This window comes from Scyliorhinus torazame, chromosome 25 (assembly GCF_047496885.1).
Source record: "Scyliorhinus torazame isolate Kashiwa2021f chromosome 25, sScyTor2.1, whole genome shotgun sequence".
NCBI classification, from domain to species: Eukaryota; Metazoa; Chordata; class Chondrichthyes; order Carcharhiniformes; family Scyliorhinidae; genus Scyliorhinus; species Scyliorhinus torazame.
Genome location: NC_092731.1, coordinates 38743514 through 38757959, shown reverse-complemented (window position 1 = coordinate 38757959; position 14446 = coordinate 38743514). Strand labels below are relative to the sequence as shown.

The 14446-nt window shown below is 49.4% G+C and overlaps 1 protein-coding gene across 3 annotated transcripts in view; it reads left to right on the top strand.

Moving 5' to 3' along the window:
• LOC140402494 (inositol-trisphosphate 3-kinase C-like) overlaps positions 1-14446 on the top strand; it is a 91977-nt gene that overhangs the window by 40276 nt on the left and 37255 nt on the right. Inside the window, exon 1 of one of the 3 annotated variants that reach the window (XM_072490330.1) lies at positions 5269-5414. The exons of the other annotated variants lie outside the window; for them this stretch is intronic. Coding sequence (XP_072346431.1) covers positions 5355-5414 — 60 coding nt within the window. The 5' untranslated portion in view covers positions 5269-5354. Of the gene's footprint in view, positions 1-5268; positions 5415-14446 lie in introns of those variants that run through there. 3 annotated transcript variants of the gene reach the window in all.

Genomic DNA, 14446 nt, shown 5'->3' with positions numbered 1-14446 from the left:
TTATTGTGTGATCTTCCAGCGTTGTGCCGTTGCTGTCCGTAGCTTTGGGGAATGTTTTGCTGGTGATCATGTACTCGGTGCTGCTTGTGGTTGAGTGTTTATCCGTCCAAATTTGTCCCATCACCGTAAACAACAATCTGTATGTACAAAGCCAAGCACAGACGCGAATGCACACAAAACAATACAGGACGAGGTTTCATGATTCCTGTGCGCTGACTTGCACTTGTCGACCACATGCACCCTTGATCAGTATACACCATGCCTGCCCTCAGTCGATCATACTGAACCAAGTACAGTACCAATGAATGTAAGTGTGTTATCTTCCAGAAAGCCAAGTAGTGAAGGATAGAACTGGAGCCACTGATTACACACTTTTACAGGGATATCCATTACAAACATACACCAGCTAATCCAACAGCCCCAGTTTCAGTATTTCCCTATTCATAGGGGTATCCCCAGTTAATGCCCCCCAAACTGCGTACAGCTAAATGCAGCTAATATGCAAAAATTAACACGAACAGGGCAAATTGCATTGAACCTTTCTCAATCGCTTCCAATCATTTCACTTGCATGGTTGAGTTGCCCTCCCGAACTCTGGCCAATTCACCCTAAACCCAAGTGATGAAGCTAACATATTCCATACCAAGCATGGCTGAATTATCTTCCTGACATCACCTACATGATCTATGGATTTTCGCAGTAACTTCATTGCAGTGTTAATGTAAGCCTATTTGTGACACTAATAACGATGATTAAAAATAGCTTTGCCTTATACCTCCCTTACACGACACCAGCAGAAAGCCTGTTCTAACTTATCGGGAGCTGGCCCCACAGTCTGCCCAAGACATTGCAATGTGTGGTCAGAATGATTGGGGCCTGCGATTTCAGAAAGCGGCTGACAGCATGCTGAAGGTTCGTCCCCGACTGCGAGTTGGATGGAAGAGCCTGGTGTTGGATCTTGGTTTCTCTGTAGCTCATAATTAAACATAAAATTTGACTGGAATGTGTGCAAAGGTGTGTGAGTGTAATTCTGTGTGGAAAAGCATGAATACATATGTGCTATTTTATCTTTCTGTCGAAATTTGATTTCTTGGTACTCTGGCTGGTCCGAGATCCCTGCATTCCACCTTGGCAGCACTCGCTGGGCCCCTCGGCTGGAGCGCTGAAGAGATACAAAACTTAATGAACTGTCTCTGAAGACTGGATAATGTTTCGTTGGTTATGGAGGTGTCTAGCTCTGGGTTCTGAGCAGCAGGAGCAATGCTGGGTTGAAATGCCTGTGTTCTGCTGATGGCTGGGTGTTTTGTGGAATGCAGCAAATTTCATTGACGGTGATGGCCAATTTGGCGCACTCGATGTTATGAGCAAGTATGGATTTCCTTCCCACCAAACCCATCGCATACATTGGCGACTGCCAGTGTGGACGAGGAGCTGTGTCAGGCATTCAGACGGTGGTCATGGCACTGATCTCAGGCCAGGGCTACAAGAGAGGGAAGTTGGTCAATGCCCGTCCCACTCTCTACTCTCTCAGGAGCTGGAGAGTGGCTGTATGTAGGCCAGGACTGGTGTGGAGGAATGAGCAGGATGCGAGGAGCCAAGGCATAGTGCTACATTTGCAGATGCCATCAAGATAGTTGCGAAGAGGGGAGGGGGAAGAGATCTGATCTTAAAGTCAAGTGCACACAAACAGGTCTGGATTTTTATCAATGTGGGTATTTGTCAACATGCAGTGGGAAAGTCCTTTCAAAGTCACTTTCACAGAACTTACTCCAGAGAAACAGGCCATTTAGTCTATGCTGGCAGACGTGTGGAGCCCTGCAGCAGCCACAACACATCGGGCCCCAGCTTGCCCGAGGCAAGCTGGCAGCACTGTGTCCACTGCTTTGAAGATAACAAATCCACAAACAGGCACACGGAGATCTTATCAGGGGAACACGTCACAGCACAAGGCCTAGAAAACAATGGGTCTCAGTTATAATCGAGTCAAACATCCTCGCTGAATATACCGGCACCCATTTATCTGTGCAGAAAGAATGTGCTGAGGACAGTACTTGTGGGAGTGGAGTCAGAGCTCCACGATCAGGAGTTCAGATCCCACCGAAGCAAATTGTAAAGTGAAACTCGATAAATTAGCCACCATTTTGAAGCAATGCGTTTTGGCAGCCTTCAATCCATCCACATCCTGAGGATAAATTGTGGTTAAAAGCTATACGTCTGCTGCCAGCTCCTATTCCTGGGACCACTCTCTGTAGCTCTCTAAACCATCCCTGTATTGTCAGACTGCCTGTCAAAGGCATGGGTCATCCAGAACCTTCGAATTGTGACACTAAGAAAAGTGTAGCCATCTCGTTTGGCTCCCACCAACTATTTTGAATAACATAAATAACCAAATAACCAAGTCGGCAATCAAGTGAACTGAGGGACAAATGAAAGGGACAGTCCCTTGAAGGGAAACTGCTGTAAACAAAAAGCGAATCATAAATGAGACTTAAAGCATTGCACCAAAATGTGATTAATGGGGTCAGTAAGGCACCCCAGCCCTTGCGGTAACTCTTGAGGGTGCCAGCTGGACACCGCATACTCTCTCTCCAGGGACACCCGGCCTGGAAAAATCTCTGCATCTTTCCCTCAATCCCGTCCTTCTTCCCGAACTGGATTTGGTACGAGTGGCCAGCTCGATCCCGATCTCTGCTTTGAACTCCACATTGAAATGTTTACAGCAGTGAAATTGTTACTAAAAAGCTGATTGCCATGCAAGGGGGATGGGGGAGGGGTTGGTAGACCAGAATAGTAGCCACGTCGATGTGCATATACGCCACTCCCCCCCCCCCCCCCCCCCCCCGCCCTACTGAACATCACTCTGGGGTCCAGGCAGCAAGTATTGTCATAGGGGCTGGTTTAGCACACTGGGCTAAATAGCTGGCTTTTAAAGCAGACCAAGGCAGGCCAGCAGCACGGTTCAATTCCCGTACCAGCCTCCCCGAACAGGTGCCAGAATGTGGCGACTAGGGGCTTTTCACAGTAACTTCATTTGAAGCCTACTTGTGACAATAAGCGATTTTCATTTCATTTCCCAGAAAAAGGCCAATTGTTCCAACAGGTCATCATGAGTAATTATGCTCCTTGTGAATTCCCATCCTCCTCCATCCAACCTCAACAACATATTCTGTTCCTTTCACCCTTGTGCTGATCTCGCTTCCCTTTAAATGCTCCAGTGCAGTTTGGCTCAGCCACTCTTTGTGATAGTGAGTTCCACATTCTCGCCACTCTTTCTGGCTGACGAGGTTTTTCCTGAATTCCACATCAGATTGCTGAGTGACTGACTTACATTTCTGGCCCTTAGTCTGTGCAAGTGAAAACATCCCCTGTCAAAATCGAAAAGATCTCTGTCAGATTACCTCCGACTTTGACAAGTGTCCCAGGCTATTCAATTTTCCCTCTCCCTTCTGGTATCATTCCACAAAACCTTTTTTTAAATGCCTTCTCCAGTGCGTTCTATAATATGGAGACAACACCAGAGCAGACCTGCTCCATCCTGACATTGTCTACCCAGATCTCATCGCCCCCAGCCTCCCCAATCCCCTCCATGTCCAGTAATTCTACTGGCCAACCCCTTAACCTTCCTTTCCGACCCCATCTTATTGATCCTTTACCAAGGTGAATGATGCCACTAAAGTCACTGTGAAAGAGGAGGCAGTTGAGACATGGGCCGAAAAATTGATGATGAGGAGGTGTTTAAAACCGCTGGGCATAATGACCAAGTTGATGAGCCGTCGGGACCAGATGGGATGCATCCAAGGATGCTGAGTGAAGTCGGGATGCAAATTGCAGAGGCGGTGGTTGTAATTTTCCAAATGCTGCTCCGACACGGGTGGCTCGCTGGAGGACAGGGAAATTGCAAATGTTGAACCTTTGCCCAAAATAGGGTGTAAGGCAGCAAGAATCTGGGGGTGGGGGGAGCTTTTAGAAATGACAAGTGATTCGGACAAGCATGGATTAATTGAAGAAAGCCAGCACACATTTGTTCAATGCAAGTTCAGTGCAGTTCACTTCATTTACATTTTTTTGACGAGGGAAGGTGACTTCCAGAAGGCATTGGATAAAATGCCAACCTAACGGGCTCACCGCCAAAGTTTGAAGTCTGTGTAATAAAGAGGCCAAATGACAGCCTGGTTTTGAAGTTGGTTGGTGACCGAGTTGTGCTGGATGCCATTCCTGACGAGAGGCAGGTAATACAGTGCATTTCCGAGGAGGGGTGGGGTACAATTCTAAATGGGGTGCAGGAACAGAGGGGCCTGATGGGTATATGTATGTAAGTCACTGAAGGTGGCAGGTTAGACTTTATAAATAGGGGCACCGAGTGCAAAAGCAAGGCAGTCATGGTGAACCCTGTGTGTATAAGATACAGGTTCAGCCTCGAGCAGAGTGGTGTCTCATTCTGAGCACTTTAGGAAGGATGTGACGGCTTTACAGCAGGCGCAGAAAAGATTCACCAGAATGGTCCCGGGGGTGTGGATAGATTGGAGAAGCTGCGTCTGTTTTCCTGGGAGGAGGTTGAGGAGATTCGATAGAACTGCTCAAAATCAGGAGGGTTCTGGCCAGAGGAGATAGTGGGGAATTGCTCCCATTGGCAAAGTAGCCAAGAAGCAGTGGGCACCATTTTAAGGTGACTGGCAAAAGGGGCAATGGTGACATAAAGGGAAAAGCTGTTTTTTTTTTCCAGCAGTGAGTGGTTAGGATCTGGAATACTCTGCCCCCGAGTGCGGTGAAGGCAGATTTAACTGAGCTTTTCAAAGCAAATCTGGATAAGCACCTGAAGGTTTTGAAAAAAATTATGGGGCTACAGGGAAAGGGTGGGGATGTGCTGTGGGGCCAGTACAGACGTGACGGACCAAATGGCCTCCTGCGCTGTGTAACCATTCTGATTTTGTAACACTCGATACGTTGCAGAATAAAGAGCAGTTTACTCCTGCTAACGCTGCGACTGGGCACAGCGTATTCTGCCCGAAGCAGGATTGTTGCCTGTGTGAGGAGCTGCCTGTAGATGATGATTTAGTTATTCTGCCACTCACAGTCCTTTGTACATTTTGATCAACTTGTCACAGAAACCACAACATCGCTGGCGTGTAATGGAAACTTTTTTTTTGTGCAGGTAACTAGTTGCCAGGCAACCAGGATACGTCACCTCGCCTTTTGTGGTGAGCAGGACCAGAAGAGGAGGGTGTTGTAGGAAATTGCCAAGCGGAGGAGAGCAGGCAGTGAGCTGCTCTGCTCCGTCGAGGCGTTCTGTGTGGGGGTACCTTTGGGTTGAATGGGGCAGCAAGGGTCTGCCTGGATAAGAGAAACCTCCGTCGATGCTGCAGGCAGGTGACTGTCCATCGCCTGCGCCTCCATACGCCCCAGACGCTGTGAAGGTGAGCTGTACTTCTCCGAGGTCACGAAATACAGATTTTCCTGACACCATGACGGCTTCACGCTCGGTTTTCGGCAAAACCATTGTTTTTACTTTTTAATTTATCCCCAGGCTTCATCTAGGATCATAAATGTCGGGAGACTCAATGCTTCAGTTGTATTGTAACCCCCCCCTCCCCCCCCCATGCCTGTCTGTGGAGGAAAGGCGTATAGAAGGGCTGTGATCAGGACTGCACGGTGGTGCAGTGGCTATCCCTGCTGCCTCACGGTGCTGAGGTCCCAGGTTCGATCCCAGCCCTGGGTCACTGTCCGTGTGGAGTTTGTACATTCTCCCCGTGTTTGCGTGGGTTTCTCTCCCACAACCTAAACAGATGCGCAGGGTAGGTGAATTGGCCAAGCTAAATTGCCCCTTAATTTGGGGGGGGGAAAGATTTGGGTACTCTAAATTTATATATTCAGCTGACCATCAAGAGAGTATGAAGCTGTGCACCCCGCTCTCTTTTTTTTAGACAATTGCGGCCTATCTGATCACCATGAATACCTCATGCAAGATTGGTGTCAGAATCCTCTGTTATGAGTACCTGCTGTTCACGTTTTTAAAACAAATCCTGTTGTATAATTTCAGACCATTATTTTGTATGGTCTGTGTGTGTGTGTGTTTGCAGGGGTGGGGGGGGGGGGCTGATGGAGAGAGCGCAGGGAGAGAAGAGAGAGAATGTCACCAGGAGTTCCTGGCTTGTTTCCCCCCCCCCCCCCCATTCGCTGGACTATGAAGCATTGATCCTCAAGGCTGTGGTTCTCTGTTTGCAGAGCGCTATCATATTGCATTCATGTCAAAATACAACTGAAAGTGTTAGTCATTGCATTCACTGTATTTCTGTTATCGAACAGGTTAGTAATTACTCACGACATAACTGCACAGCGTTCCTATTTACCGACAGGGTCAGGGTTACTCACTTATAACTGTAGCCGCTATTTATTCAGCAGGTTAAGGGTTACTCACTGTGTAACCGTATATAATCTAACAGAGTGAGATTGATTTCTGTTTTTCATGTATACCCACATCCGAGGGATAAGCTGCTGGTTGCCCCTGTTTTGTTCAGCAGATGATATCCTGATGCCTTGGGGACCGTTCAAAGGATCTTTTGCTGAAGTGAGACTAGTTCTTAGCCTTTGCTTGGCCCACAGCTGATTGTCAGGGACAGTGGCCTTTTTCCTCGGATGGTGATGTCTAGCACGACGGGACATAGCTTTAAATTGAGGGGCGATAGATATAAGACAGATGTCAGAGGTAGGTTCTTTACTCAGAGAGTAGTAAGGGTGTGGAATGCCCCGCCTGCAACAGTAGTGGACTCGCCAACACTAAGGGCATTCAAATGGTCATTGGATAGACATATGGACGATAAGGGAATAGTGTAGATGGGCTTTAGAGTGGTTTCACAGGTCGGCACAACATCGAGGGCCGAAGGGCCTGTACTGCGCTGGAATGTTCTACTGCTGAAGTGATGATGATCCTGTGTTTGGGAATGGAAGGCCCGGCCTGGTGTGGATTCCCAGAGGTACCACAAACCGGGAAGGCTTTTTTGTTGACTTTCCAGTGGACTCCACCTCAGCAATGTATTTTGAGGCCTAGTGTGCTGTTGGACAACAGGAATAGGATAGGGATGGCAGCCCCCCGTTCTGTGAGATAATCAAGGGGCAGCACGATGGCGAAGTGGGTTAGCCCTGCTGCCTCACGGCGCCAAGGTCCCAGGTTCGAACCCGGCTCTGGGTCACTGTCCGTGTGGAGTTTGCACATTCTCCCCGTGTTTGCGTGGGTTTCGCCCCCACAACTCAAAGATGTGCAGGGTAGGTGGATCGGCCGCGCTAAATTGTCCCTTAATAGGAAAACATTAATTGGGTACTATTTTTAAAACAATGTGTGATAATCAATTCATGAAATATTTGGAATAACAGTAAATCTCAAAAATCTTTCCAAACATGACATGTCATTCAGATGCAGCAAATTATCTTCTGCTTTGGATGATGACCAGTGGCTCCGCAAGACTGAACTAAGCTGTATTCCGCACTGTAGCGCCTCCACTGGCAGCAGAGTGCAGTTACAGCGTGACAAGTTTACATAAATAGTTTCCATTTTAACTGGGGGACAGGAGGTTAAGTGAGCACCGGAGCAGGGAACGGGAATGAGAAGGAAATAACAAATAGGGCGACAGGAGAGGTTAAATGACGAAAGGGATGTTGCTGCAAGACAAAAAGGGATGATAATGGGACAAGTAAAGAAACAAATGAGGGGCTGCTAATGGCAACAGTCCTTAAAAAAAATTAAAAGAGCATTGGTCATGATCTGAAATTGTTGAAGTCAATGTTGATTGATGGTTGAAAGGTACCTTGATCTTTACTGAAACAGTGTAAGTTGGAGTGGGATAGAGAATTGGAGTGATTCCCTTGTGTGCGATGAGCGAGTTGAAATACATTGTTTTTTAGCACCTTCCAATCGCCCCCAAGCCCATGACGTGTTGAAACTCTGCAAAGCCCCATCTTGACAATGAAGTTCTTTATTTTCAACTCATGCTCCACTGTCAGCTGAGTCACGGTGGACAGAGAGGGCGGTTGTTTCGGAGGACAATGGCCGTCGGCGTAATGTTTAGTCACATGGTTTGGTCATACAGGCGGGCATTTAGAAACGACTGCTTCTTGATGTCCTGTTTTCTCATCGCTCTGTGGAAACTCGGAACGCCCCTGAAAACAACTCTTAAGATCCCGCTGCCAGCTTCAACTCTGTAAAGTTTCTCCAGGAGGTTGGACGTGCATGGACTGTGATCGTGTACAGGTTATGCCCCAGTGGGACTCTGGTTGATTGTTCAGTCGAAGCCCGTGGGGCTGGGAGCGTCATTCGGTGGAATCTCAATTTCTGGCTGGATTCATGTTTCAAAGCAATCAGCAGAACAATTGGAGGCTAGATCCAGACTCTTTCACTGCACTGTTGGGAGGGATAGGTTTTAACAGGGCAGTCCTTACAATGGTCCAAACATTTCAAATAAGGGAGGACTTGTAAGTGTGTGGTTTGGTCAGTGTCATTTGTTTGCCGTGATCGCCCCTTTGAATGGAGATTTTGTGGGTAACATTGCAGCAGGTACATGTTTGCCCGATGACGCATGTTGTTAGTCTTCACATTGGAGATGCACAAAATCCGGAGCCTGAGTATTGTGACCAGCCTGTGTGCAGGGAGCAGGCATGTACTGGCGGTCTCACATATACACTATAGTTAGCCTCAGTACCTCTGCCCATGCGCACTGATCCTGCTGGAAAGCATTCGTGTACGTATGTAAATTGGTTGAGGCCAGGATCAGGATCAGCAGCCTAGCAGGAAAAAGCTGCTTTCAAATCTAAAACTCACCTGGCCCACATCTTCCGAGAAAAGTCATGCATGCTTGTCCTTTCAGATGTGATATTAAATTGAGACCTCCCTCAGCTGGACGTGAAAGATCCCATGGCCACTTTTTCAAAGAGTGCACGGGGGTTCTCCCCATTTATCCCTCAACCAACAAGGTTAAATCGGGTTATCTGGTCCTGTTGCTGTACGCAAATTGGCTGCCATATTTCTTCCGTAATTCCAGTGCCAGCCTTTCAAATATACTTGAGTGGCTGTAAATGTCCTGGGGTTGTGAAAGGTGCTTCCTTTCTGGGCGGGGGTCAAGTTGCAGGAATGAAGGGTGGACGCAGGCTGCAGGTCTGACCAGTGCCGGTTGCCCACTGCGGGGCATCGCATCACTATCTTTTCCCTCTTTCAAATTACAGAGCAAGGACTCACCCACAAGCGGGTGGCAGGGGTGGTGCTGGTATCTGCCGTGATTCCCCACCACAAGTTAGCATTTAAAAAAAAAAAATGTTTATTCAGATTTTCCAACAAAATTTTAACAAACTCCCCCCCCATAACAAAAAGAAAAAGTAACACAAACACAACAATTGAAAATAATACAAAACTTATACATTGGGTTTCCCCCGTATATAGCAACCCCCCCCATATGACATTCAAAGGTAACCTTGGGGAAGCCCCCCACCCACCCAAATATCCCCCTCGAAAGAGCCCCCTCACCCCCCCCCCCCCACCCTTGGGTTGCTGCTGCTGACCTCCTCCTAACGCTCCGCGAGATAGTCTAGGAACAATTGCCACCGCCTGAAGAACCCCTGCACAGACCCTCCAGTCCCCCAGATGGCGGACCCCCGCCCCGACCACCTCTCCTATTTCCAGTTCCCTTTTGGCCAATGCAGCAGCAACCCTATACCCCGCCCCCCTCTCTCTCCTCTCTTTCCCCCCCCCCCCTCCGCTAGATCCATATCTAGCTCTTTTGCTCCCCCCATAACACTCCCGTAAGTCAGCTGACCCTGGCCTCTCCCGCCTTCCCATCGATCCCCCCGAGTGTGGGAATCCCCCCTCCCCCCCGGCAGTCAGTGTGCCCTCCTCTCCAGTACCACCTCCCCCCCCCCCCCCCCCCCCTCCGACCCCCACCTCTGTCCTTCCCTAGCGCGGGAAAAAGCCTGCGCTTTCCTGAGCCGGCCCCGCCCCCTCTGGCGCAGCTCCTTTTGCGACCTTACCTCTATTCCCCATCCTCGGGCCTCCCCTCCCTCCAACACCGGCGCCCACAGTCTCCCCATCAAATCCCTTCACCCATCCCCATCCAACACCCAACCAAGGGAACATTCCCTACACGTAGTTAAAACCATATATACAGCAAACAAACATCCCCCCCACAACAACAAACCCTCAATTTGAGTCCAACTTTTCAGTCTGTATAAAGCTCCAAGCCTTCTCAGGCGTTTCGAAATAGTGGTGCCGATCCTGGAACGTGACCCACAATCGCGCTGGCTGCAGCATACCGAACTTCACCCCCTTCCGATGGAGTACCGCCTTAGCCCGATTAAAGCCAGCTCTCTTAACCACCTCCGCACTCCAGTCCTGGTAGATTCGGATCTCCGTGTTCTCCAACCTGCTGCTCCGCTCTTTCTTGGCCCATCTCAAGACACACACGCTGTCCAGAAAGCGGTGAAACCTCACCACTACAGCCCTTGGCGGCTCGTTGGCCTTGGGTCTCCTTGCCAGGACCCGGTGCGCCCCATTTGGCTCCAGGGGCCTCAGGAAGGCTCCTGCGCCCATCAGCGAATTGAGCATCGTGCTCATATATGCCCCGGCATCAGGCCCCTGCACTCCTTCAGGGAGACCCAGAATCCGAAGATTCTTCCTCCTCGACCTATTCTCCAGGTCCACAAATCTTTCCGCCCACCTCTTGTGCAGCGCCTCGTGCGCCTCCACCTTCACCGCCAGGCCCAAGATCTCGTCCTCATTCTCCGAGGCTTTTTGCCGCACCTCTCGGATCGCCGCCCCTTGGGCCTTCTGGGTCCCCACAAGCTTCTCAATCGCCGCCTTCATTGGCGCCAGCATTACGGTTTTCAGCTCCTCAAAGCAGCGTTTAAGAAACCCCTGCTGCTCCTGCGACCACTGCGCCCATGCTGCTTGGTCTCCACCCGCCGTCATCTTGCTTTTCCTCCCTCTCACTTTTCGCTGCTCCAAGATCCCTTTTTTCACCGCTCCACTCCTGGTCCAATCCATATACTGTCGGGGGGACCTTGCTATCAACTTCCCACACTGGAAGCCGTCGAACAAGTGCCGTTGGGGCCCCTCTGGAGAGCCCTAAAGTCCGTTCCCGGCGGGAGCTGCCGAACGTGCGACCTAGCCAGGCATGGCCGCAACCGGAAGTCGAAGTTAGCATTTGTTGAAGTTGATCCGTCTGTTGGGTTTTTTTTCAGTGTAGATTTGCAGCACAATAGGGGAGTGGATAGGCTTACTCAAGAAGCCATTGCTGCCACAATGGGCAGAACATCCTTGTGTGCTTCAGTTGACGTCAGGATAGTTTGAGAGCAAATGTTCCACAATTCAGCCTGTGACTCTGGAATAGAATGCCTCTGACTTTTAGTTGGTGGGCTAACTGGAAATGTCATTGACTCTGACTTTCAGGGTTGAGGTGTGGGTGTGGGTGTGAGCGTGCATAATGAGTCCCTAACTGCAGTTAATTGAGTATATGCTGATTTGTTTTTCTTCTCCCCCGCCCCAGTTCACGTCTTCAGAACCGTGTGGAAAGTTTCTCCAGGGTATTTCGGCGCTCTGCCTGAGCTCTATTTTGGGTAGATTTTGTACGCAGCTGGGTAGGAAACAGGGTGAATCGAATGTTCCACGAGTGAAAGAAAGATGCATGCCTCCTATTGTGCTGCAGTAAATTCTGCCATCCTCCCTCACCGGTGGAATAAAGTGTTTGTTTCGATGTGTTGTGCGCTGTTTGGTGCATAATCTTTTCCAAGCAATTTTGTTTTTTTTTCCCCTCCCTATTAAACACACCCAAATTCCAAAGTTGGGCTTTGAAATGCTCAGCAGCTTTGACAGTGGTGGAGAAATGGACTGTGTATCAGGGATGCACAATATATATGGGTATTCAGCATCCATATGTGCCCATCACTGCTTAAAGATTGGGTTGGCGTGTGTGTAAGATTATGCATTAGTTATTGGACGAGAGAGGCAATGGTAAAGCTTGACAATGGTACATTAATTATTGTGTTAAACTTGCATTAGAGGCAGCTCGGAGAAGGTTCATTAGGCTGATCATTGGAATGAAGGTGTGTTACGAATAAAGGTTGAATCAGTTGGGCCAATACTCATTAGAGTTTAGAAGACTAAGAAGTCTTACAACACCAGGTTAAAGTCCAACAGGTTTGTTTCTAATCTAATGATTGACCTGAGGGAGGAGCAGCGCTCCGAAAGCTAGTGATTAGAAACAAACCTGTTGGACTTTAACCTGGTGTTGTAAGACTTTGTAATGCCCACCCCAGTCCAACTCCGGCATCTCCACATCATGAGTTTAGAAGAGCGAGAGGTGATCTTATTGGAAAGTATGAGTTTCTGAGGGGTAGATTTTGAGTGGCTATTTCCACTCATTGGCGGGGGGGGGGGGGGGGAGGCTGTAGTTTCAAGATAAGGGACCTCCTATTTAAGATCGAGATGAGGAGGAATTTCTTCTCGGACGGATGTTAGTCTCTTGAATTCTCCTTTCCAGAGTGTATGTTGGCTCCACAGACCTTAGAATCCCGACAGCACAGAAGAAGCCTTTCAGCCCATTGAGTCTGCATCGACCCTCTGAAAGATCACACCAGCTCGGCCCACTCCCCCGCCGTATCCCCGTAAACCCACCTAACCTGCACATCCCTGAACACTAAGGGGCATTTTATCATGGGAAATCCATCTAACCTGCATATCTTTAGACTGTGGGAGGAAACCGGAGCACCAGAGGAATACGAGGAGAGCATGCAAACGCCACAGACAGTCATCCGAGGCCATAATCGAACCCGGGTCCTTGGCGCTGTGAGGCAGCAGTGCTAACCACTCTGCCACCATGCCTCACCGTTGTCATTGAATATATTCAAGGCTGTTAGATTTTTAAAAATTCATTCAAGGGTTGTGGGCTTGGCTGGCTTGGCCAGCATTCATTGCCCCTGAGAAGGTGGTGGTGGTGAGCTGCAGCTTTGAACCGCTGCAGTCAGTGTGGTGCAGGTACACTCACAGTGCTGTTAGGGAGGGAGTTCCAGGACTTTGACCCAGCGGCTCTGAAGGAATGGCTGATATATTTCCCAGTCAGGATAATGAGTGACTTGGAGGGGAATGTCCAGGTGGTTTGGTTCCCTGTATCTGCTGCCTTCTGTCAATGGTCGTGGTTTGGATTTATTTTCTTCATCAAAGTGCCACTTTTTAAAAGCAGCACCTGATTAAAAAACCTTGTCTGATCAGAACATTCTAGATGTTTGTAATGTGAAAGGAATGCTCGCTGTCCATATCCGTCCTATAGGCTGTTCCCCAGGGGTCACAGCGTAACCAGCTCAGCGTCTTTTGAAACTTTCCCTGTTTAACCACCATGTGCTGGTTGTGTTTGGAACCTTCCAGATAGGCTGGGCTCCTGTCAATCCTCAACTCGGCGCCCCACTGCTGGGGTGGTCTTGGCCTGGATGGAGAGGGCCTGCACCCTGGTCTCCAGTACTGCTTTCGGGCCTCATTGACCATCCGATGCCTCGGAGACCCCTCACTGACCACAACCTCTTTGAACTGGGTCCCTGAGCTTGCGGCCACTACATGCATGTGGCTCTCATTGGTGACTTGCAGATGCGTGGGTGCCAGGCACTGCTCCAGCTTGTGGATGGCTCTCTCCACTGGCCTCGCCACGGCATGGGCAGCTGACACCGCCACCACTCGAGCTGAGGACTGGCACAGAACGAAGCGGGTTCACCAGGACACTCGCCCCAAGTTGCCTCCCCCACCTGCTGACTGCGCCACTCGTTGCGGAATGATCCGGTTCTGAGGAGCGAATCCACTGAATGATGGAGGTAGAGGGCGAGTCAATGGAGTCCAAGAAGGTGCTGTATAAGGAGTCTGATCTACCAGAAAGTCGGGGGTTATGGACAACTCCTATTTCTACTGATTTAAAAAAAAATTTCGAGTATCCAATTCATTTTTTTCCAATTAAGGGGCAATTTAGCGTGGCCAATCCACCTACCCTGCACATCTTTTGGGTTGTGGGGACGAAACCCACGCAAACACAGGAAGAATGTGCAAACTCCACTTGGACAGTGACCCAGAGCCGGGATCGAACCTGGGACCTCGGCGCCGTGAGGCAACCGTGCTAACCACTTGCGCCACCGTGCTGCCCTCTGATCTTATTTTTAATGGCATTCGGGTGGTGAGCATTAGCTTGGATCACCTGTGAGCATACACCCGGCTGCAGGCTGACACTGAAGTGGTTGAATTGGAGGTGCAGGCTTTGTCTCTCTCTCTACATAGAAGTGTACAGAGACTAAGCTTCAGATTGATCCTTCACCGCCTGGCTATCTGAGTTGGAGAGTTGTTACTACAGTGTTCTGATTGTGAGAACTGGTTATCTGGAGAATGACGCACATGCTCCTGAAGCTGGCATTTGTCATTTGGATATGGCAGGACAGG